This window comes from Microtus oregoni, unplaced genomic scaffold (genome assembly GCF_018167655.1).
Source record: "Microtus oregoni isolate MIOR12 unplaced genomic scaffold, Mior012 000018F_ref0000195, whole genome shotgun sequence".
Classification (NCBI taxonomy): domain Eukaryota; kingdom Metazoa; phylum Chordata; class Mammalia; order Rodentia; family Cricetidae; genus Microtus; species Microtus oregoni.
The window spans coordinates 23,758,863-23,781,166 of record NW_024543077.1 but is presented as its reverse complement, the minus strand read 5'-3'; the positions used below and the strand labels follow the sequence as shown (position 1 = coordinate 23,781,166).

The window sequence follows — 22,304 nt, the reverse complement described above, 5'->3', positions numbered from 1 at the left end:
CTGTGAATTCTAGGCCAGCCTGGTCTACAGGAGTTAGTTCCAGGACAGGCTCCAAAGCTACAGAGAAACCCTGCCTCGAAAAACTAAAAGAAAAAGAAAAAGAAATATAGTGGGATATACAAATCTCATAAACATGTTAGGCAATCTCGGGTGATCTAATATAAGTTTATTGGCATTTTCGAAGAGAAGAAAATAGAAAATGTATTTTAAAAACAAATGACCAGCCAAGGCTATGGAGAAGCCCTGTCTCAAAAAAAACAAAATAGAACAAAACAAAAAACAAAGAAACAAACCTAATGGACAAAACTTCCCTAATTTTACTTACACATCTAAGATGTTCAATAAACTCCAACAAGACAATACAAAACAAAGCGAGCAACAAAACCGAATGAAAACAGAAGAAAACCCCAGCTAATCACATTGAGGCTCAACTACTGCAATTCCAGAACAACACAGCTAAGGAAATACACCACATTGCGGAAGACAAAAGAAATGGCAGCAGGTGTCTCCTCCAGAAGAATGGGGAGAGGCGACTATGCCTTATCCACACCAGGATACCAACCTAAAACTGTCCATCAGGGAAAGCATCCTGCCAAGACAAATGTGAAATGAAGTTCAATTAAAAAAAAAAAAAAAATATATATATATATATATATATATATATATATATATATATCCTCTCCAGGGGAGCCTGAGCCCTGAACTAAGGTTACCCAGACTTGGGTTTCCGCTGGACCATTTCACACTACACTCCTGTAGGAGCTTCCCCCAGCTTAGGAGGGACACTAGCTGTCACCTGAATCTACAGGAAAGAATGGAAAGCTCTGGAAAGGCTAAAGCAATATTATTATATATTTTTTTGGTTTCCCCATAAAGCTTACGTTTTGAGAGAGGGTCTCACTATGGAGCCCTGGCAGGCTTGGAACTCACGATGATCATCCTGCCTCTGCCTCCCTCGTGCCAGGACTAAAGGTCTTTGTTTCTTAAGCCAAACTTCTATCTGTAGTGTTGAGTTTGCTATATACAGATCCATGTTCATTGTGACAGACACAAAAAAGAAAATCAGGAGATTAGGTGAACAGACCTTACTAGAGACTTCAATAAACTAAAGATGAACGTTGTAGTCCCTGCAATATCCACGCAAAATTAGCAGTACAGCTGGGTGCAGTGGTGAATGCCTTTGATTCCAGAACTTGGGAGGTAGAGGCAGATGGGTGTCTATTGAGTCAACCTGATTGGTCTACTTAGTGAGACTGTCTCTAAAAACACAACAAATAAATAGTATAGTTCACGACTCAAACAAACTAAAGACAAAATACTAGATAATACTAATTAAACCAAAAATAAGGCAAAAATGGAGGAATACAAAGGAGGGGAAAACAGACAGACACAGACTACCAACAGATCAACAGATAGCTGGCCATGGTGCTGGAAATACATTCTGTGCAAAGAGACTCTGGTCTCAGAGACCCGATTATATACACCCTATGAGCTAGCAAAAACCAAAATCAAACCAAACAAAGCGACCCTGGATTGCTCCAAGCTTATGATTCTCCTGTTTCAAGGCTGGGTTACAGGTGTGACATCATGCCCAGCTGATATACAAGCTTTTGAGTGACACGTGTTCACACAATGGCTTATATTCACTCTACATCAGCGATTGTAGGATCTATAGCGTGCAAATGAGGAAAACCGCAGAAAACGTGGGTTTCAGGTCTCGTTGACCCTTAACCTTGCCATTTTTTGGCCTGGTCTTGTGTACTCTAGTCCTGAGCTACCCCCCTCCCCAGCTTTAGTTTTGGGGCTTTCCCCTCCCCCCCCCCCCCCGCTGTCTTTTAATGTAACACCATAACATGGATAGGCGGTTGGATTTAAAGCAAAGTTAGTGACCTTTGTTCCAGCTTTGACGTAAGCACAATTCTTTAACCACCTTCAATTTGTTCGTACTATGGCCAGGCAGCCGTCTGACAGAACCCCACTGGCTGGAAGACTTTTTCTTCATTTTGTTATACTTCTAGGCTGGCCACTGTCAAGTTTTTGTTTTGCTTACAGAGAAACCTTTTGAGTGCATCGCTTTCTCTAGCAGCCACGTTCACACTTAGGTAAACTTCACTGTGTGAGAATTTGCTCCTGTTTAAAACCGCCACAGAGAAGCCGTGATGCACCCTCAGACTGTGGACAGTTCAGGCCGTGGGACAGCGGACAGGGCTTTAGCAACAAAGGAACTTCACACTCTGCATGACTTTGTCAGAACAGTTCTGTGGTATGTGACAACCGAAAGGAGCCTGACCGACTCCCTTCTGACCAGCCAGGCTTTGTAAGTGTAAGGAATTTCCTGTCCCAACAAACTCCACTTGTACATGGCACCAGTTTTTCAAACTTATGACCCTGGAAAGCTTCATAAACTCAGAGTGTCATCGGAGCCAGCACTTTCCCGGTCATGCCGTCATCATGGAAAATGCTTTAAAAGCGTCTCAAAGGTGACTGCTTCACAAAGGAGTGCTACGTTCAGATGCAAAAGCCTGTACCGCCTGTACCACCAGAATTAATACTAGAAAGACATGAAAATTGCTTGTACTGTTTACTTGTGAGAAATTAAGCCTTCCATTTAACAAGGGCCTGTCTGAAACATGCAGCAGCTCACTACTGATGTATATAGTGATTTCTAATACTTAAATGCTGGTACCTCAGTGCAATTTGCCAATCTACGCAAAGACTGAAGGGCCAGCTCCGCCTCCAATCAAGAGTAAATATCACACATCCTGTTTATTCATAATGGTTTGTTGTCCATGGCTCGTCAAAACAGTGACACACACCTCGAAGTCACACTCCTCCCTGCCCCCCACTTCCTGCTCGTGGGTGTACTGTATTCCTGCCGGGCTCTAAATGCTTCCTTCAAGAAAGTACTCCTCATGGCAATAACTTTTAAAGAAAATACTTTATTACATCATGAAAAGATATCCAACAACTAGATTCATACTTGCCTGAATCTTAAAAAAAAAAAAAAACTGAAAATGTATTCATTAGACTGTATGTGGGTATTCTGTTCCACATGGAAATAGAAAGATGCTACGGCTTCTAAGTATTGCACAGTCTGGAAAAAAAAACATCAAAAAAAAGGAGGGGGGAGAAGATCACATGATATTGGGAACATCTCACATTATGAAAAATCTACCAAGAAACATTTTTAAAAGAAAACCCTCGGTTTCTACAGTAGCTTTAGTTTGTAGTTCTTGGAATGAATGGCTGCATTCCATTGAAGACATCTTAGTAACAGGAAGCTTCGTTTGAGCAATCCCATGTGCAAATATTCATAGAAAAATATATAAAATAATGCATCTCTTGCCATCACTCTGACAGTCAGGACCGTATTGTGGAGAACTGTTTCGGATGAAGAAGGGTTAAGCTGTGAGTTTGGCCTGCAGCTCCATCTCTGCTGCTCGTTTGAGTGCAACATCCACTAGGAGCTGGAATCCGCTAAAATCCTGGTTGAGGTCCGGCGGAGTAGGGGGAGGAGTGTTGAAAAGGCCGCTCTGAGGGTTTGGACTCGGTCCAGATTTGCAAGTGTCCTCGGGGTACACAAGAGAGGTGTCTGTGAAGCTGCTGGCTGTTATTTGCTGTACGTCTGTGCTCTGTCCCACACCAACCGGCTGGCAGAGAGAGAAAGGCCCATCTTTCAGTGCAGTCACAGTGGTATGGCAGATCACTGATGGGCGAGCCAAAATGGATCCCGGGGAGGAAGGCTTGGGAGACACTGGCCTCCCTAGGGTTGGGTTGGGTCCAACTGTGCAGGAATGAAACGGGCTCTCGTCTAGAGCCGGCATGAAGTTTTTGATACCCATGGCAGCTTCCACAGAACTAGCTTCTGAAATCTTGGCCCCACGGCGGGAAATTGTGAACTGATTTGGATCTTTGCCATCCTTTCTCAGCATGTCAGGGAGGAGCCTGCGGCGGGCGTTGATGAACCAGTTACAGACCTGAAATCACAGGGATCTGCTTCAACACCTTCTCTGTGCACTCGACAAACAGGTTCTGAAAACATCCTATGTAGGGTGCCCAACTGACCTCTCTCTCTCTCTCTCTCTCTCTCTCTCTCTCTCTCTCTGAGTTAAAGGAGGCATAAAAGGGCTTATCTGGGACTAAGGAGGTAGTTCAAATGATGGTAGAACATTTGCCTAGCAGGTGAGGGACCCAACAACAGCCAGGAGGGACTTACAAGTTATTGCAAGGCATTCAAGCTGAGTCAGCCTGCCCTGAGGACAAATTTGCTATGGTCCTGTCATCATCCACAAACCCTTTCAGGACCAAGGGAGAGGCATAAGATCTCAAATACTCGAAAATAACTTTTAGGGAAGGTTCACCTTTAAGTCTGCTTCAACCTACTACCTACTGCCCTAGCATTTAAGTTAATCAACTACAGGAAAGCTTTTCCTGTATAAAAGAGGCCACACCCCCCAGTAACTGATTTCTCTCCGTTCAAATGACTGTGTCAACAGACATAACACGAATTACCTCACTGAGGTCTGTCCTTGTTTAAATATCAAACCAGTTTCCTGGGCAATAGAGTAAGGTTTAACCTCCTTTTCAATACACATTGCATAGGCTCTTTCAGGCACTGAAGGAAATGCTTCCTGACCGACAAGTGCCAAGTGTTTCTGTCCTCCATAAATAGCCCATTATTAGCTTTTCACACTATGAAGTTTGAAACGGAAAGGTTCTGTTTCTTGCTTTCTCTAGACGAGGGGAGAGCTTAATGAAATGACACACGGGAATGCTAGAAAGTCTCTAATGTTAAATAAAACAAGTGTATGCACACATTAGGGGAAGGCTTGGTGGTAGAAGCCCGGCAGTGCAGGGGTGAAGTCCTGGCGCTAACCTTTAGCTTTTCAGCTTACCTGCAGTGTGGACAGGTGTGTCTGCTGGGAGAGCAGGGCTTTCTCTTGCTCGGAAGGATATGCATTGTATCTGTGTTCATACAGCCAGTCCCGCAGGATCTGAACAGACTCCTTGGGCAGGTTGCCTCTCCTCCTTCTCTTGCCAGAGGCCGCCGAAGAGGACAGGTCCAGGGGAATATCCATGCTGTCTTCATCCTCAGTCTCGCTGCCAGAAGCCGCGACAAGGCCTGCGAGAGGACAAGGCCACGTCACTATCGCCAGCAGAGCTACCATCTCAGAACTCACTTACTTACACCATCCCCTGTCCTTGTGAAGTTTTCAGTCTGAGCCAGGGTCTCCATAGAAAGGCCAGGAGAAGCAGTCAGACTGCCACTGCCATTGGGGCAGGCACTCAACCAACAAAATTCTCAGTCTTTCTTGCTATACCCAATTGAGATGAAACTTTTTTTTTTCTAACATGATACTTAGAAAAGCCAACTTGCACTCAAAGGGAGTAAGAAGTCTTCACACTTGAAATAGGAAGGGGAATGTATCCCACAACCTTGTCTTTAAGGTCACTGCTACCTAGAGACACTATCGAGTGACTAAGGTTGAAAATGCTTCTCTCTTTTTGTGAAAGATTTGCTGTGAAGCAAGCGCTGTACATTTTTATGTACTTCGATGGTCCCTAAGCTGTCAATTAGATATGAACCTAGAATGCTACCCTTCCCATCAGTTTTTAATTCTTACATGACAAAGAAAATTGAATATGCAACCCACAGAGGAAACCATTTTGGTGATAAATGCTTTAATCCTACCGGAAATGTTAAGAATTCCCAAACCCTACAGATTATTTAAATCACAGACCAATGAAAATTCAGGCCAGCTTGACTTTTACAGACATTTTAGCGTCATTTTGAACCTTAAGACGTTTACTCTAACAAATGCTAGTAACTGCTTTTAAATCTAAAAGTCAGGCAATGTAAAGTTTATAATATATGAAACTTTCTATTTGAGGGGAAAGTTTGCAAAAATGTATCTTTTCTAAGCTTTGTATAGCTTTTTATCCAATCTTAATTGAGTTCTTTTATTGATCTAGGGAATAAAAACAGAATATTCTTCACAGTGAAACATCAACTCCATAAATTTTAAAGGAATTTATTTTACAACCAGGAGCAGACTGACTTTGTTGACACATTTTTAGCTTTGCCTGCAGGGGGCAGAAGGTGCTAGAAGGCATTCCTACAGGAAAAGCCCAAATCCCCCAGACAAAGTAAAAGCAAGTTCTAACAAAAGAGGCAGATGATTTTGCAAATTCACTGTAGCTTAAGGCTTAACAAACTGCCATTATAAACCACAAGAACCCTCCATTTTTAACTGCCATGCAATTCAAGTGTCCCTTCTTAAAAATGCAATTAATGCTTCGAGAGAAAACAAAAAAAATCTCTAAAGGGCAATTTTTAAAAACGAAAGCACTTTCATTGTACAGAATTTGAGAACATTTAAAAGTCCCATATTGAAATCTGGGTGAAAAACCGTTTTAAAAAACCACCTTCGACTATAAATGAGTTCCTGATTCACATTTGCTTTGATAACCAAGGAAATCTCACTCTTAAACATGTCAGGTTAATTGGGTAACTAACAGCATTTGAATAAAGCAATTTGCTTCAACTCCCCCAACTTCAGAAAAGCCAGGCTCTATTCCCTGCCCCCCTCTTTTTAAATCTAGGAGGGAAAAAGTGTGAAACTCGCTCATTGAGCAGTTAATTCCCAACTGTAAATTGGTAATAACAAAGTGCTTGAAACAAAAAACCCCTAAAGCCTGCCCTTTCATCTGATCACTCGAGTTTGACAAAAAGCATGCATGATCTTTCAGAATAAGTCTAAGGACACAAAGCAGGTTTCAGTTAAGCAACACCAAACTGCCGCCCCTGTTCATTTGAGAAAGAAAAAAAAAGGTAGGAAGGAAGGAGGGGAAAAGGAGGGGGGGAGGAGAAGGAAAGAAAGAGAGAGAGACAGAGAGAGAGAGAGAGAGAGAGAGAGAGAGAGAAAGAAAGAAAATCAAGTTTTCTTTACAAACATTTCCAAAGCATGCACAAAGGCTGAAGAAACAGGAAGTTAAGACTTGGTGCCTTGGGCGGGCCAGCTGATGTGTTCAGCGTTGCTAGACCACGTTTGCTACTGTCAGAGCTGTTTTCATTAAAACTCGCTCCCGATTGTGGCTCGACTTGGAAAAACACAGGCTTTTTTCCTCGTTACTCATTTCCTACTGTAACAGAGCTTTTGAAAAGTTTCCCGGTCAGGACTTGTTTCCAATAGTCTCGCTTTGCTTACACTTTTTGAAAAAAAAAGAAAAAAAATGCGGTTGGGGAGGGAGAGAGGTGGGTGTGGGACAGAATCACAAGCCTCTTACTCTACCCACATACAAGGAAATGTTGTTCAGAAAGCCACAAGATGGCCTGTGGATCCCATGGCGCTAAGAAGCAAATCTTGCTTCTTCACTTTCTTTTTCTGAACCTCTGAAACAAGGTTGGGGGGTGGGAGAGCTTGGGTTTTAAAGATCTAATGGAGACTAGAAAAAGAATCTGAGGAAAGATCAAAGGAAAAGTTTAAGGATAAACTTAAAAAGTCTCCCCTCTGGACAAGTAACTCGGATGGAACTTCACAACGGGGCTTGGAGACCCCGTGAGGACACTTGGGGGTTTCCTAAGTCGAGCCTTCTCCCAGCCAGTTCCGAAGCCATTTTGGGAGCTCTTTCGGGTTGTCTCGGCTTTCTACGAAGGCACTTTATTATCAGATCAGTCTTTGTTCTGAAGTTGAAAGATGTTCAGACTTTCCTAAGACACACAATAGGCGGACAGGTTTAAGCAATCCTGGCCCAAGGACAGGGAAAGCTTGCCCTCCCCTCCCAGGTAGGGGAAGGCAGGGCTGAGAGGCTCGCGGTAGAGGGAGGAGCCGGAGGAGAGCAAGCAGCTTTTGTTCTTTGGAGTTCTTCAACCCCTACTGTACAAGTTAGCAACCAAGCTGGAACAATGGGGCTCACTGCCTCAGGGTTCTGCCCCCATTCAGACCATGTGCTGGGGAAACCTAAAAAGGGAAAGGAGCCCTAGCAACCTCCCCACCATAAGCTCTGAAGCGGCTGCCGCAAAGTTTCCCCTCCAACACGTCACCGCTCATTGTTTCCACGAGTTGGGGATTGACTTGCGGGACCCACGCGCTCTGGGCTGGGGACCTCTGATGTTTTCCCCAGACCTTGCATCTAAGGAAGGGGACACCCAAGAAGGAGGAGGCTAGTAGCCGGTCCCCCTCCCCACCCACGGAATTCCGGCTTCGCATTCCGCACCGCACTGAGAACCACTCAAAACCAAAACACCTCATGTAGATGCTACTGGAACAGAACACCTCCCACCAGGTCTACATCTGTCAGTCTCGTCAGAGTGACACGACTCTGCAGAGGATCCCGAAGCCTTCCCCAAAGCTCAGCTAAACTCTTTCAACTCTAAGCGCCCAAGCTCTCGCTATACCGGGATGGAGATGGGCAAGGCGGCCTACTTAACCAAGTACCCAGGGTCTTCATGAGTTCCGTATGTTTCAGGGTCTCCTACGGAACTACATCAGCACACTCTATAAGGGAGAGAGCGGGGAGGAACCCCGGGGTGTCTGTGTACGGGAGGTGGCCACCGTAACTGTGTTCCGTAACCGTGTTCCGTTGGAACTGCAGTCGTTGGAACTGCAGTGGCGGTCTGGGTCTGAAAGAATGCGGAGTAACAAACTCGAGGAAGCTCTTGGGCATGCGCAGCAGCGCCCCCCCCCCCCCCCCCCCCCCGCCAGCTTCCCCAAGCGATTAACTTCTGTTTTGAACCACCCCACATAAATCACAACAGAAAAGCCAACTCTAGTCCACGACTGAACACTCGAGGGACCTCCCAGTCAGGGATTCCAAAGTTAGCTTCAAAAGGGACTTCACAGGCTTTTGACCTTTCGGGTTTTTTTTCCCTCTCCCCTGTGTGTTTTGTTTTTAAACCAGACTGACGGCAAGTTTTAGTTGTAAAGCTTGGTGGAAACAATGACAGTTTCGCTCTCTGCACTTACAACCAAGCCTGCTTGTCACACTTGAACACATCTTGACTGCATGGTCCTAGTGTTCTAACAGGCTCACGCTGTGCTAAATTCATCGTGGGAAAACTTTTAGAAGCTAGTAATCTTAAAAGTCCTGCTTTCCCTCGCCCTAGAATGATGTGTGGGTCCTGGATCACATTCTTTTGATAGTGAAAAAATAAAAATAAAAACCAACCACATCCCTAAAAAACAGTACCGTGGTCTGGGGGAGTGAGAGCACCCGGAACCGAACTTTTAGACAAAAGGTAAGGTGGCTAGAAAAGCGAGGTGTGAGGGGCCCCTTAAACACCCAACCCACACCCCGTCCCAGAAAACAGCACTAGAGACCACGCGGCGGCTGGATCGAGCATGGGGTGTCAGTGAAGACAATGAAACTTGGAGGCGCACAAACAAGGCGCCGAGCGTGTTTCTTGACAACGTGCCAGCAGCGTGGTGAGGCTGTTCCCCACAACAGCCCCTCGTGTTGTGTCTAGAAGGAAAAGAACAGCAACTGCCATTCGAGACACAGCCTCAACAAAGAGATCGGCCACTTCTCCGGCCCGGGTGCCACTGGGCGGAAAAGTCCACCAAGACAGTGTCCCCCGATCCAGCACGACCCGCACATGTCCCGCACTGAAGCCCCAGGTGCTCACAGCCCGCCGCAACCTTACCCTTTTTGCTTTTCATTCTGGAACTCCCCGTCCCAGCGAGAGGTTAACCTGGGGTTTCTAGGGGCCAGCAGTCGGAGTGGCGGGGGGCGGGCGATGATCCTCCTTTACTGGCGCTCCGGTAACTTACAGAAGAGTATTCCAGCCGCTATTGCTACACAAGGTGCTTGGGTCCCAGGCGCTGACTCCTGGGTTGGAATTCAAGTGACACTTGGGCTTCCTCCAGCCAGGATCTTCTGGCAGCCAGCCGGGGGCTCTCTCTGGCTCAACTCACTCCCCTCCCTACTCAACTCCTTTGTTTCCCGCTCCACTCCGCGCACCTCGGCGCTGTCAGAGTGAGAGAGCAGAGGGAAGGTACAGGAGGTCCTGCCTCCGCCCCCAGCAGCCCGCCCAGTCCCCCGCCCGCCCAGCCGCTCCTCTGCCCCTCCCCCGCACCTTCCAGCTCAACAGCCCTGATCCGGGGGGCCGCGGTCACTGGTCCCTCTCTGGGGTGGCAGAGCCCAGAAACAGGGTCATGCCTGCCTGCCTGAAGCGCTAACGCCGTCCACATCCCTCAGACCTCAGCGGCCACACCGGTTTCTCTTCCGGGGCCTTTCCTCCCGGGGCGAAAAGTGCTTTTAGTTTGCAACAGATGGGGAGAGAGTTAAAGACACCTCCTCCTTCACTCCGGTCCATCCCAGAGAAGAAAGGACACCCCCACCCTTGTTTTTGACAGCTGCCCCAAACTCCACTTGTCCCTGCTCCAGCCGCAAGAGGCAGCGGCTGCTGATTCAAGGGGTGGGGCACCGGAGGAAAAGTATTCCGGACAAGAACCAACTTCTTCCAGTAGGCGCAGCTGCCATTGACACGCGGGCGCGGCGCACCCTTCTCCTCGTGGACTCTTCTTGACAGTGGGAGGTGTGTGTGGAGGTGAAGGGCGCGGGGGGGGGGGGGATGAGACACAAACTTAAGCACCCTAGGCGAACGTCTGTTCCCCCAGGCTCTGAGTTCCGGATTGGATTGCAAGACAGTTTCGAAATCTAACACGTTGGGGATAGACACTTGTCATGCTCACATGGTCTTTAAACGTCTGGGCTTGGGGATGACTGGGGCGCATGTGTGCCCCGCTACAATCCCCCCCCCCGCCGCCCACCTTTGTAGAAAAGGGTTGACCACGCCGGGGCTGCTCGTCCGGTTCGGTAAACAGTGTCTAACTTTGTGGGCTACAATCCCTACCAGAGGATACCCCCTTCACCCTTCAGTATTTCAAACAGAAATTAGCCATTAAGTACACACTCGTTCCTATTGGTTTATTTTGCTTGAGAGGGGAGCTCCAATAGGAGTTCAACTATGAATCCCCTCCACCCCCGCCCCAAATACAACCCAGATGCTGTTTTGGCTGATTTCAAGATGCTCATGTCCGCACTTCTGGGTATAGTTTTCACCTATGCCCATTAGTTAAAAAAAAAAAAAGGCAGCAAACCAACTGTCACATGTCACAGAAGACTTTCCCCATTACTTAAAAAAGAAAAGAAAAGAAAAACCCCAAACGTAAATAAGCCGAGCAGCGACGTCAGCGCCAGTGTCTGTCTCCAGTTTCGACTCTGTGGCTGTTCTGGTTTTGTGACCTCGGTGGAGATCCGGCGGGAGGAGACGTCCCGGAGAAAACAAGGTTAAAGCCGAGTCACACTAAGGCGGCCACAGAATGACCCGCTAGACTTTGGAGTCTGTTTACGATTACGTTGGAAATTAACGCGTGCCTACGCCGCGCCCCCTTCCCAAAGACAACCCCTCAGGGGAGTGCGTTAAAACCCAGAGTTAAGGAAGCTTGGTATACTTTTTCCAAAATGAACAAACTGCGGGAAGCGTCACTGAGAGGCAGGAACCTTAAAGCTACCCTACCCCCACCGCACCCCGCGCGCTCCCCGGTGGTTTGCAGAGTGCACGCGCGGAAATTAAAGCAGAAGGCGGTGGTAGGACCGTGTCCGGGGAGACAGAGGGAACCCACCGGCTGGCAGCCCCCTCTGCAAACTGCCCGGGTCGCAGAGCTTTCCGGGACCTGGCCAGCGATGACTCAGCTGCTGCGCCCGGGTGCGGGACTGATGTGATGCGGGGAGGGGGCCGCCCGTTTGGAGGGCCGCCTCTGTCTGGTCTGGTTTTGAAGGGTTGTTTGTGGCTGGGATTGGTGGCTCACATCCGCTGGGGACTCTGGAGAGGAGGGAAGAAAGACGCGAGGAGGAGGAGCTGGACCGCGTGAGTGGCAGGAGTCCGGTTCGGGCCCGGCTGGGACTGCCTAGTTGCTTTGTTTGCTAACTTGGGACAGTGGCTTCGGGGCCACTCCACGGGACCCGCCTCGGGTCGGCTAAACCCAGCCGCGGCAGCGCGAGGCCGAAACGTTCCTTCCCGGCGGTTACCCGCGCCCACGCGGTGGCTCTCATTATGTACACAAAGGTAGCTTTTCTTTTCTCCAAGTCAGCCTGGCTCACGAATGCGATCCGCAGGCAGCCGAAATGGAAACCGGGTTTAACGGTTTGAAAACAAACTTTACAGGGCTAAGCGGGAGGGGTGGAGAGAAGTAGAAGCCTCTTTCAAACGAGCACGGAAGGGGAAAAAAAAACGCAGAATAAAACTCACCGTGACGCGAAGGCCAGCTGGACCCCGCCAAGGCACACCTTCTGCTCGTGTAAATCATTTCGAGGCCGTTAGGAAGCGGGGAACGCGCTGGCCGGATTCTGAGATCAGCTGGAGCCTTATGGTGCCCCTCCCCCACCACGTCCACCGCTGCGGCCGGAGCGGAGCTCGTTAGGAGCTTCGCATTCCTGCAGGACAGTGTGCATCCGCTCTGCACAGCTACAGAAAAGGGAAACGACACCCCCACCCTCACCCCACCCCCCAGCTCGAGCTTGTAACACCAGTAATGTTTTTTTTTTTTTGTTTTTTATCCGCTGTCTGCACGGCAGAAAGACGAGCTTCAGTTCTGGCCGTGTCACTCTGAAAGTCTCGGGGCCTCTTCCGCGTCACTGATTCAATTGACTTTGGGTTAGTAGTTGCTGCCACGTGTTATTTAATGGATTTTTAAAAATGCCTTTTCATCGAATTGCTTAAGTACAACCGAGCGGTGGCCTTGTGCTCTCACAGCCTAGCGACAGACGTTTTCCACCACTATTTGTTATTTATTCATCTTCTTTGCCGTTCACGCAGTCCCGTTTGGTGCCTTAAGCCAAGCAGAGTTATTAAAAGATAATTTTCCCGGTCTGCAGACCCTGAGCAGGCAGAGATTCAAATGGCACAAACTTGGGAAAGCCGAGAGAAGAGGCCGGTAGCAACAAGTTTGTTATTATTGGTACCAGGCCTGTCAAATGATGGAGTTGTTCATCTGGACAATTGCTTGGGTGTGATTGCCATCAGGTGCTGGCCCGGGGTTGGGGACGGCTGACTCACGTGGTCATCGGATCTCTTGCTTGGAGCCCAGCAAGGGCTGATATTTATAAAATATGTAGGTTGGGCTCCAAACACTGCACAGGGGACCTGCAATCATCTCGTCACATCTCAGATCTGGGCGGGGGTGGGGGAGGGTGGGGGGGAGCACGCTAGTCATTGTCTTTTCAAGGGCCAGCCATCTTGTGAGTTTATCAACATTATCAGGTAATTCTCTTCTTCAGGTGCAGGCAGCTGTCAGGGCTGCTTTTGCTTTTGAGCACTTTCTAGGAAGTCCACACACACACACACCACTCATTCTTATTCCACAGTGGAAGTCACTTTTATTTACCTGGGTGATTTGGACTGAAGTTCCCTGAAAAAGCAACACAGTGTGGTTCCTGTGGACTGGTTGCCAGATTAGAGAATGTTTGGTTGGGGAGAGCTGGGATACATATGCAGAGCCAAATTGACCTGATCTCTCTCAAGTCCCAGCCACAGTCATTCATCGCCTACTCTGCATCTAACCTGCCTCTTTGGGCTATCAGTTAAAACCCTTAGAAGATAATCACTTAACCGACCGGCAGCTTCCACCGACTCTGTGGCATCCGAGACTTTCCCTGTCCTGCTCTGACTTGCTTCACCAATGGATGTGATTAACAGTTTACGTGATAACTTCCGTGGTGGAACGTGTCTCTGTTTCCCAGGCCACAATCACTTTCACGTTTGGCTCAGAATAAACTATCTCTTACTGCCTTTGGGATGAGATCTTGGTTTTCCTCTGATGATGGCCTTTGGTCTCCAGGGGACAGAACAAAGAACCAACTCATTGAGCCCAGTCTTTATCTACTTTATTTTCAACAGCTGTTTTTTTTGGGGGGGTGGGGGTGAGGCAGGGTTTTTACGTGTAGCCCTGGCTATCCTAGAACTCACTCTGTAGACCAGGCGTACCTCTGCCTCCTGTATCCTGGTGACTTTCAACATCCTGTATCTTCGTTGTGCTTCATAATTTCTGAGACATTTAAATGTTCCCATTAATATCCAAATTATTGTATAAATTATATTTTTCTTAAAATCAAGATAACTTGAACAACATATCCAATTATAGCATAGCTAAAAGACATAAAACAAGGTATTGGGCATATGTTGCCTGGCTCTCAAGGAATTCCTGTCTTTCTGGCAGGTCGGAATTTGACCTAAGATCAGAGACACCCAAGATCTCAATGCTGAAAGTTACTAGATTTTCACCCCACCTGTTTTTTTGCATGGTTTCTGTTCACTCTTCCGTTTGTGTATATGTGGGGTGGGGGTACACGGGTGTCACATTGGGAAGCGAAAGCCTGAGGTTTCTGCAGTCTGCTCTCTGGATCAACCCAACTCAGGGTCCTGCAACTATACCTTGCTTTTATGTAGGTGGGAGGATTCGAACTCAAGTCTTCATGTTTGCATAGCGAATATTTTTAGCCACTGAGCCATCTCCACAGTCCCTTCTCTCTTCCTTTTATTCTTTAACATTCTGGTAATGGAACTCCTGGCTTCATACATGCTTAGGAAGTACTCTACCACAGTGTTGGTTTTTTTCTTTTTTTGGTTTGTTGTTTAGATTTATTTATTTTATGAGTGTTTTCCTGATTACATATATGTGCATGATGTGTATATCTGGTGCCCATAAGAGGTCAGAAAAGGGTGTTTGATCCCCCAGGAAATAGAGTTATGGGTGCTGGGAACTGGACCCCAGACCTCTGCAAGAGCAACAGATGTTCTAAACTACTGAGTCATCTCTTCAGCCCCTAACACCAGCTATTTAAAATAAGCAAGCCTGGTGGTGGTGGTGGTGCACGTATTTAATCCCAGAACTCAGGAGGCAGAGGCAGGTGGAGCTGTGTGAGTTTGAGGCCAGCCTGGTCTACAAAGCAAGTTTCAGGACAGTCATGGCTATTACACAGAGAAAGTCTGTCTTGTAAAAACAAAAACAAAATGAAGTAAAATAATAAACAAACAAAGAAAAGAGAACAAAATTCAAACAATGTAGAACTATTCAAACTCAGATATAAAAAACCTTTTTATTATTTGTTGCAATGGTTTCATTGTGTAGACTGGGCTGGCATTGAACTCACAGAAATCACTGCCTGCCTCTTTCTCCTAAGTCATTGGTTCTCAACCTTTCTAATGCTGTGACTCTTTAATACAGTTCTTTTAAAAAATATGCACCTGCTACATGTTATATCATGCAGAAGTCAGGGGAGTTATCTTAGGAGTTGGTTCTCCCACCATATGAGGTAGATCAGGCTTGCATAGCAACTGCTTTAACCAAATGAGGCATTTTGCTGGCCCCTTTTGCCAAATTTTTCTATGGTATCTTTAGGAGTTGGCGAATGAGCAAAGGCTGGCATGGAACTGGATCTGTAGATCCTGGATGAAACCCAGGCAACTGTTTTTCTGTTTAGTGTTTTAATCGGCAACCAGTGCTACAGCTCAGGGAAATCAGTAGAGGGGGTGTTAGTTAAAATAAAGCTGGAACTGGGCAGTGGTGGAACGTACCTTTAGTCCCAGGACCTGAGAGGCAGAAGCAGGTGGATATCTGAGTTCGAGGTCAGCCTGGTCTACATAGCAAGTTTCAGGACAGCCAGGGCTATCCCCTCTCCCAATCCCTGAAAAGAGATTTTTTTTTTAAAATGCACAGCAGTGTGCTCTAAAAGTGCTGCAAGAGAGGTGGATTGTGCCCTAGAAAGAGGTTATGCCTCGCTCTTTATGAGAAATGTATGATGCTGGAGTAAGGAAAGCCTTCCAAATCAGAACCCAGAGTTATAGAGATAGAAATCTGTATTTCTATCATGTGGGTGAAGACTATGGGAGGGACGTGTGTGACAGGACAGCCTTGTGGACTTGCTCCCCTTTCCCACTTTTTCATGAGTCCCAGAGATGGAACTCGGGCCACCAGCTCACCGGTGAGCTCTTGATCTACTACTGAGCCATTCAGCAGCACAAGACACACATCTTTATGTAGTAATATGGGGGGCGGTGGGGCTGCATCCCCAGCACCCCGGCTGCCTGCTCGGCTAGCTTATGCCCCGAAATAACAACACACAAACTGTATTCATTTAAATCACTGCTTGGCCCATTTCTATCTAACCTCTTCTAGGCTAATTCTCACATATTAATTTAGCCCATTTCTAATCATCTGTGTTGCGCCCCTAGGTGCGCTTACCGGGAAGATTCTAGCCTATGTCCATCCTGGGTCGGAGCTTCATAGCATGCATCTGCCCAGGAGCCAGGAGCATGGCATCTCTCTCAGGCGTCCACTCCCTAGAGGAGAGCTGTCGAGACTGAGGTCACTTCCTCTTCCTCCCAGCGTCCTGTTCTGCCTACTCCTCCCACCTATCTTCCAACCAATAAAATGGGCCAAGGAAGTTCCTTTATTAGCCAATGACCTTCCTCCATCATCTTTATACGCATTTCACTTCATAAAATGAAAGTATGTTGGGTAGAAGGAAAAATCCAGAATGTTTTTAAAAGCAGGGCCAGGCATACACATCATCTCCTAATCCCAGCACTCAGGAGGCTGAGGTGGTTCACACTTGAGGTCAAGACAGCATGGGCTTGTTGTCAGAAAGCAGTTTGGTTTGTTCATTTTCTCAAACGCAAGGAAGCCAGAGTAAATAAGAGCACACGTGAGACACAGACTTAGTTCAAGAAGAGGTCATGCAGGTGTAAGAACAACCTGGTGTTAAATGAGACCATGGCCGGAGAGATGCCTGGGTGGGTGACTGCTCTTACCTCGAGGAGGACCTGGTTCAATTCTTAGCACCTTTATCAGACGGCTCAAAACCACCATGGAATCTGATGCCCTCTTCTGCCACCTCAGGCTGTCGGGCACATGTATGTACACACACACACACACAAATATTTCCAAAGTTTGACAAATGAATCTACAGATTAGAAGTTTACAAAAATAATTAACGAAATGAATCCAAATGACTAAAAAACACAGGAAAGGACATAATATGCTGTCAATATATTATTACAGGATAAAGGAAATCAGCCTGACTCATCAATTAACAATGCTAATACATTCTGAAACAGGCTGTCAGGTAATTTTATTATGCAGGCATCGTGCAGTGTTCTTATCCAAAATGGATATGATGTCACTAGGCCACTTTTGTTTTTGTTTTTTATTTTATTTTATTTTGCATAAGAACAGATCTCCCGGGAGCTGGAGAAATGGCTCAGAGGTTAAGAGCACTGATTGTTCTTCCAGAGGTCCTGAGTTCAATTCCCAGCAACCACATGGTGGCTCACAACCACCTATAACGAAATCTGGTGCCCTTTTCTGGCCTGCAGGCATACATGCAGACAGAACACTGTAAACAAAATAAATAAATCTTTAAAAAAAAAAAAAAAGAACAGATCTCCCTGTGTACCCCTGGATGGTCTAGAACTCATTAATATAGGCCAGGCTATCCACCTCTGTCTTTTCAGGTGCTGGGATTAAAGGTGTGTACCACCACATCTGGCAAGTCTATTCAGTCTTATAAAACTGCCGTTATATGTGTGATTCACCATATGGCCCATAACTGTCTGTACACACACATACACACAAACACACATATATACCTGGTAAAAACAGTGCAGTCGTTTTGCATAAAAATTTTTGAATGGCTGCATATTATGGGATGAATGTCGAGAAAACATTAAGGCTGGCTACCTCTGGGGGTGACATGAGATTGAAGGTTGGAGTGGGGCCTATGACAAACCATCTTGTCACTGTAACGGCTGAGTAGCAATCTGTCCATGGGTTGCATGATATGCACCAGTCTCTAGCTATTAGACATGTGTGTCTGGTTCTAGTTTGTTAGATTTGTACAACCTCTTGAGCAACATCTGAGATGGGACTCTGATGTGTTTAAGGCTCTCCAGTCAGCTTCCCTCTCCAAGAGCCAGTGGTGGTTAATCATTAGCTGTATGAACCCCTAATGGCACGGAAAACAAATTATTCATCATCCCTTACCCGAAACAAGAACAAATACTGTCACAGCCTGGGAGTAGGAGACCAGATGTGAGAAGAATTAAACATGTTTATCTTGATGCAGATCTTTTTTGTTTTGTTTTATTTTTTGTTGTTGTTGTTGTTTTTCTGTTTGTTTTTTTTTGGATTTTTCGAGACAGGGTTTCTCTGTGACTTTGGAGCTTGTTCTGGAACTAGCTTTGTAGACCAGGCTGGTCTCGAACTCACAGATATCCGCCTGCCTCTGCCTCCCGAGTGCTGGGATTAAAGGCGTGCGCCACCACTGCCCGGCTTGCAGATTGTTTTTATAGGCCAAGCATTATGACGTGTGAAGTCAGGGCTGGGTCATTTTCATCGAGAATGAATTAGTACAGTTAGCATACTCCTCAAAAGACGGGACCGCAGTTAATCGAAGGCATTCCAGTCCAGTCGTGTGCTTGTAAATGGGGGTGACTGATTGTCTGCGCAGGTGTTCTCCAGAAGCCAAGGCTTCATTTTTCTTTTTCTTTTGATTTTTCGAGACAGGGTTTTCTCTGTGTAGCCTTGGCTGTCCTGGAACTCGCTCTGTAGGGCAGGCTCCCAGAGATCCGCCTGCCTCTGTTTCCCGAGTGCTGGGATTAAAGGTATGCACCACCACCATCCCAGCCCTTCGTATTTTCTTGAAAGACAGGAATGCTTGGTCCCTTCCAAGCTACATGGATAAATGTTGAACCCGGGACTTCCCCGTGCTAGGCAAACACTGACCACTGGGCTACACTCCAACCTCAGTAAACTGGATTTTAAAACTCTGACATCTGTTCCATATTATTTACTATATTTGATGTACAAGGATTGGCATAGTTCATTTTAGTTTTCATTTTGAAAGCCCTCTAACACAAAGAGTACATAAAATACATATGTTCCATTCTTTTTTATTTTTATTCTCAATTCAGTTCCTAGAAGCAATGTAACTATGCCACTAGAATAAAAGGTAACAAGGTATCCACTATTCCCCCAACACACCACCACCCTAGCCCTCCTCTTCCACACACCACACACCCTGGCCTTATCCAAGAAGCAATAATTTAGTGGAAAATACTAACTTTTAGAAAAAAAAATATAACCTTAAAGAAAACATTTCTTAAGACTCTAAATTCACTTCATGGAATTCAACAACTTTCCTGCCTTTTCTCGCTTTGCATATCAACAGCAAAGCGTCCTGAGTGTGTGGGTACCGTTAGTGACATCACCTCTGAAGAAAGTGGGTGGAGAGGAAGCCATGACGATCATTCGATCATTCGTTCCAGGATTTCGGGAAAGATCGCTTTTGTCTCCGCCCTCACGAGAGCTCCATCCGCCAATGAGAAGCGATGGGGTTTCAGCATGGACTGGAATAGTGATGCTTCTGGGACCATGAATGCCCGTCGTTCTGACAGAAGAATCTCTGGATACACTTTTCGATGATATCGTCAACGCCAGGCCTCGTGGCAGATCTGAGTGAGTTTGTATCTATATCGACAATCTTTCCTGAAAGGTCATGCCAGTACCAAGGCTCCCAGACTTGGCAGGAAGGCCCTTTCCCCTGTAGTTACCCGGTGTGCCACGCAGATTACACAGCACTGCAAGTCTTGCCCTGCTTCCAAAGGAGCTCGAAGCTGAGACAGGGCGGGCTAAGAACTGCGGTGTTTCATATCCCTGGGAGCTTCAGGACTGACATTCATGTCTTCCAAAATATCGTGTTTTCATCAGTACACAAGGATGGCTTTTTGTCTCTGGACCTCGTTAGTCAAAGAAACTCACTCCATTAACTGTCGATTTGGGTAAGTGTTAAAGGAAGTCCTTTCCCCCCTTCCCCAGGTAAGATGCTGTAGACACTTGTGTTAACTAGGTCCTCCTGCTTGTACTGCAGATACTGCGTGATATTTTCTGACGCAAATACGATGCTGCCCCCTCGATCCACCCAAACGAAAACTGTCCAATGCCTGTAGTAATAGCGGCCCTAAAGATTCTTTACGAGTGACTGCCTGTCCTGTAGAAGACACGTCAACTGTCTGAACATCACCATCGCTGGAAACAGTTTTTCCTTGATGTACCTGTCTCACTGTTTCCTTTAAAATAGCGTGTTTATCTGGTTTGGCGTTGAAATTGTCAGTACTGCTAAGATTTGCAGGTATCAGCTCAGCCAGTTCTTGTATTTGCTTTCCTCCTCCTGTCTCCACTTTTCACTACCGTACGCCAGACCCTGCCCTGCAGCATCGCATGGCAATGGCGTTTCTGAGACTCAGTGGCCAGCGGATCCAAGGAGCTTTCACCTAGTCCACTCAACTTGAACACAGATCTGCAACTGGCAGCCCAATCAGTGAGGTCCAGGTAGGAGCAAATCTTTTTTATCTGCTCGCCACCATCTTCCCGAGCGCCGCTGCTCTCTTTCGGAAACGCGCAGCTCAGCCCCGGCGATCTGAGGAGCTGAGGCATGGGTACTATTCTTAAAGACAAGAAATTCTTTCCTTTCTTTTTTCTTTATAAAGTAAGCTACATTTTTTTAACTATGTGCTTATATGTGGGTACACGCACAAAAGTGAAGCTGTCCTTGGAGACAGCACTCAGGAGCCTCCCAAGATGCATGCTGGGAACTGAACTTGGAACCTCTGCAAGAACGGTACATCTTAGCCAGCGATTCACTGAACCATCTCTCCAGTCCAAAACCTTTTTTTTTATTATTATTAAAAACTTTTTTTTTTTTTTTGGTTTTTTCGAAACAGGGTTTCTCTGTGGCTTTGGAGCCTGTCCTGGAACTAGCTCTGTAGACCAGGCTGGTCTCGAACTCACAGAGATCCGCCTGCCTCTGCCTCCCGAGTGCTGGAATTAAAGGCGTGCGCCACCACCGCCCAGCTTTTTTTGTCTCGAAAAACAAAAAAAACAAAAAAAAAAAGTTATTTTCTATGTGTATGGGTGTCATGCCTATATGTCTATGTATCACATGTGCGCCTGGTGCCCTCAGAGGCCAGAGCAGGACTTTGGATCCTCTGGAGCTCGGTTATCGCTCTGTCAGTTGGCGATCTTCCCGCCGCTAGGAGTTCAGCCCGTGCTCGGAACCACCGAACCATTTCTAAAGCCAACCACCCATCTTATTTTTAGGGAACCCTGAAGATAGAGGAGTGATCTCAGATACAATGATTTTGTCGTACCCAGCCTGGTTTTGTGTGCTTTCAAACTTTTTATTATGGATAGTTTTCTTTTCTCACTCAGGACCGAGTGGGAATTCACTGTGTAACCCAGACAGACACTGGCTTTGACAGTCCTCCTGTCTGAACCTGCAGAGTACAGGGGTTACAGGCATGTAACACCACGCCTGGGTCTCTGCTTAGGTAGGAACGGGGGACACGGGTCTTTGTGCAAGCGCCCCGCCCACTGAGCAACACGACCAACGCAAGAGCTATTGACTTTTGAGCTGTCTGTCTTCCTTCCTCTACATCCTCACACTTTCTTCTTTTATTATTTGATATAAATCCCAGACATCCTATCACTTCTGGCTCCGCATTTATGATTAATGTCCTAGCTTGCCTGATCAGTAGCTCTGAACTTCTGCGGCCAAAATGGCTCGCTTACAATAGGGTTAGGCAGTCCCAGAATTAAGCACTCCATTGTCTTTTTCTAGGTGTTTTCTGCTTCTACGGTTAAACTTTTTGTTCGGAGAGAACAATTACACTTTGTCCTTAGTTGCGACTTCAATGCTTTTAGTTCTAGTTGTCCATTATCTAGGCCAGTAAAGCGGTGGCATTCCTCCTCGGGACAGGTTTGTTCTTAGATGCCCATTTCCGTTCTTTCTGCGGGCACCCGGCACTCCGTCGGCTTTGCTCCGTTGTCTAATGAAACACATTCGCGCTTTACACGCCTTTTTTTTTTTTTTTTTTTCGGGTGCTGGAAATTGGAAAGTCACTGTGACCAAATCCTCCACAGGAAGCAACTAGGGAAGAAAATTTTATTTTGTCTCATTGTTTAAGTGAGCATGGAGACGCTCTCAAACAAATAAATGCTTTAAAAAAGACAAAAGCCTTTATCTTTCTTCTCTTCCTCCCTCCCTTTTTTTCTGAAAACACACACACGCACACACAGAGATATGGAGAAGGGGTCCTTCAGGCATGTGGTTGGAGTGGGATGGCTTCAGGAGTCTTTTCTCTCCTTCCACCTTGTTTCTGGGACAGTTTCTCCTGTAGCTTCTACTCCAGGCTAAGTTGTCTGCAAGCTTTGGTCCGATTCTCGGTCCCCATCTCCCACCTCTCT

The 22,304-nt window shown here is 46.6% G+C and overlaps 1 protein-coding gene and 1 long non-coding RNA gene across 7 annotated transcripts in view; one reads left to right on the top strand and one right to left on the bottom strand.

Moving 5' to 3' along the window:
• Window positions 1-2,960: 2,960 nt before the first annotated feature.
• On the bottom strand, window positions 2,961-12,326 carry LOC121459096 (homeobox protein TGIF1). Of its 3 annotated transcripts, XM_041668612.1 has the most exons (4): window positions 10,076-10,092; window positions 9,644-9,967; window positions 4,896-5,122; window positions 2,961-3,977 (listed from the first exon to the last, which is right to left on the bottom strand). In XM_041668612.1, the coding sequence occupies exons 2-4, from the start codon at window positions 9,657-9,659 to the stop codon at window positions 3,402-3,404; spliced, it is 819 nt and encodes a 272-aa protein (XP_041524546.1). In that variant the 5' UTR covers window positions 9,660-9,967; window positions 10,076-10,092; the 3' UTR covers window positions 2,961-3,401. The 3 variants fall into 3 exon arrangements, with proteins under 3 accessions (XP_041524546.1, XP_041524548.1, XP_041524547.1); XM_041668614.1 differs by lacking the exons at window positions 9,644-9,967; window positions 10,076-10,092 and adding an exon at window positions 12,254-12,326; XM_041668613.1 differs by lacking the exons at window positions 9,644-9,967; window positions 10,076-10,092 and adding an exon at window positions 7,301-7,401.
• Window positions 11,665-22,304, top strand: part of LOC121459097 — a 21,776-nt gene continuing 11,136 nt past the window's right edge. Inside the window, exons 1-4 of one of the 4 annotated variants that reach the window (XR_005975904.1) lie at window positions 11,665-12,070; window positions 19,328-19,517; window positions 19,770-19,840; window positions 19,930-20,718. This is a non-coding gene — a long non-coding RNA (uncharacterized LOC121459097). Of the gene's footprint in view, window positions 12,071-12,579; window positions 12,659-19,327; window positions 19,841-19,929; window positions 20,719-22,304 lie in introns of those variants that run through there. The other 3 variants (XR_005975903.1, XR_005975902.1, XR_005975905.1) reach the window with 3 other exon arrangements.

Excerpts from the sequence above, each read along its gene's own strand:
- LOC121459096 (XM_041668614.1), bottom strand. The coding sequence starts at position 12,311 with ATGATTTACACGAGCAGAAGGTGTGCCTTGGCGGGGTCCAGCTGGCCT. Across the intron at positions 5,123-12,253 it reads CAGCTGGCCTTCGCGTCACG|GCCTTGTCGCGGCTTCTGGC; the intron begins GTGAGTTTTATT and ends GTCCTCTCGCAG. Across the intron at positions 3,978-4,895 it reads CACACCTGTCCACACTGCAG|GTCTGTAACTGGTTCATCAA; the intron begins GTAAGCTGAAAA and ends CTGTGATTTCAG.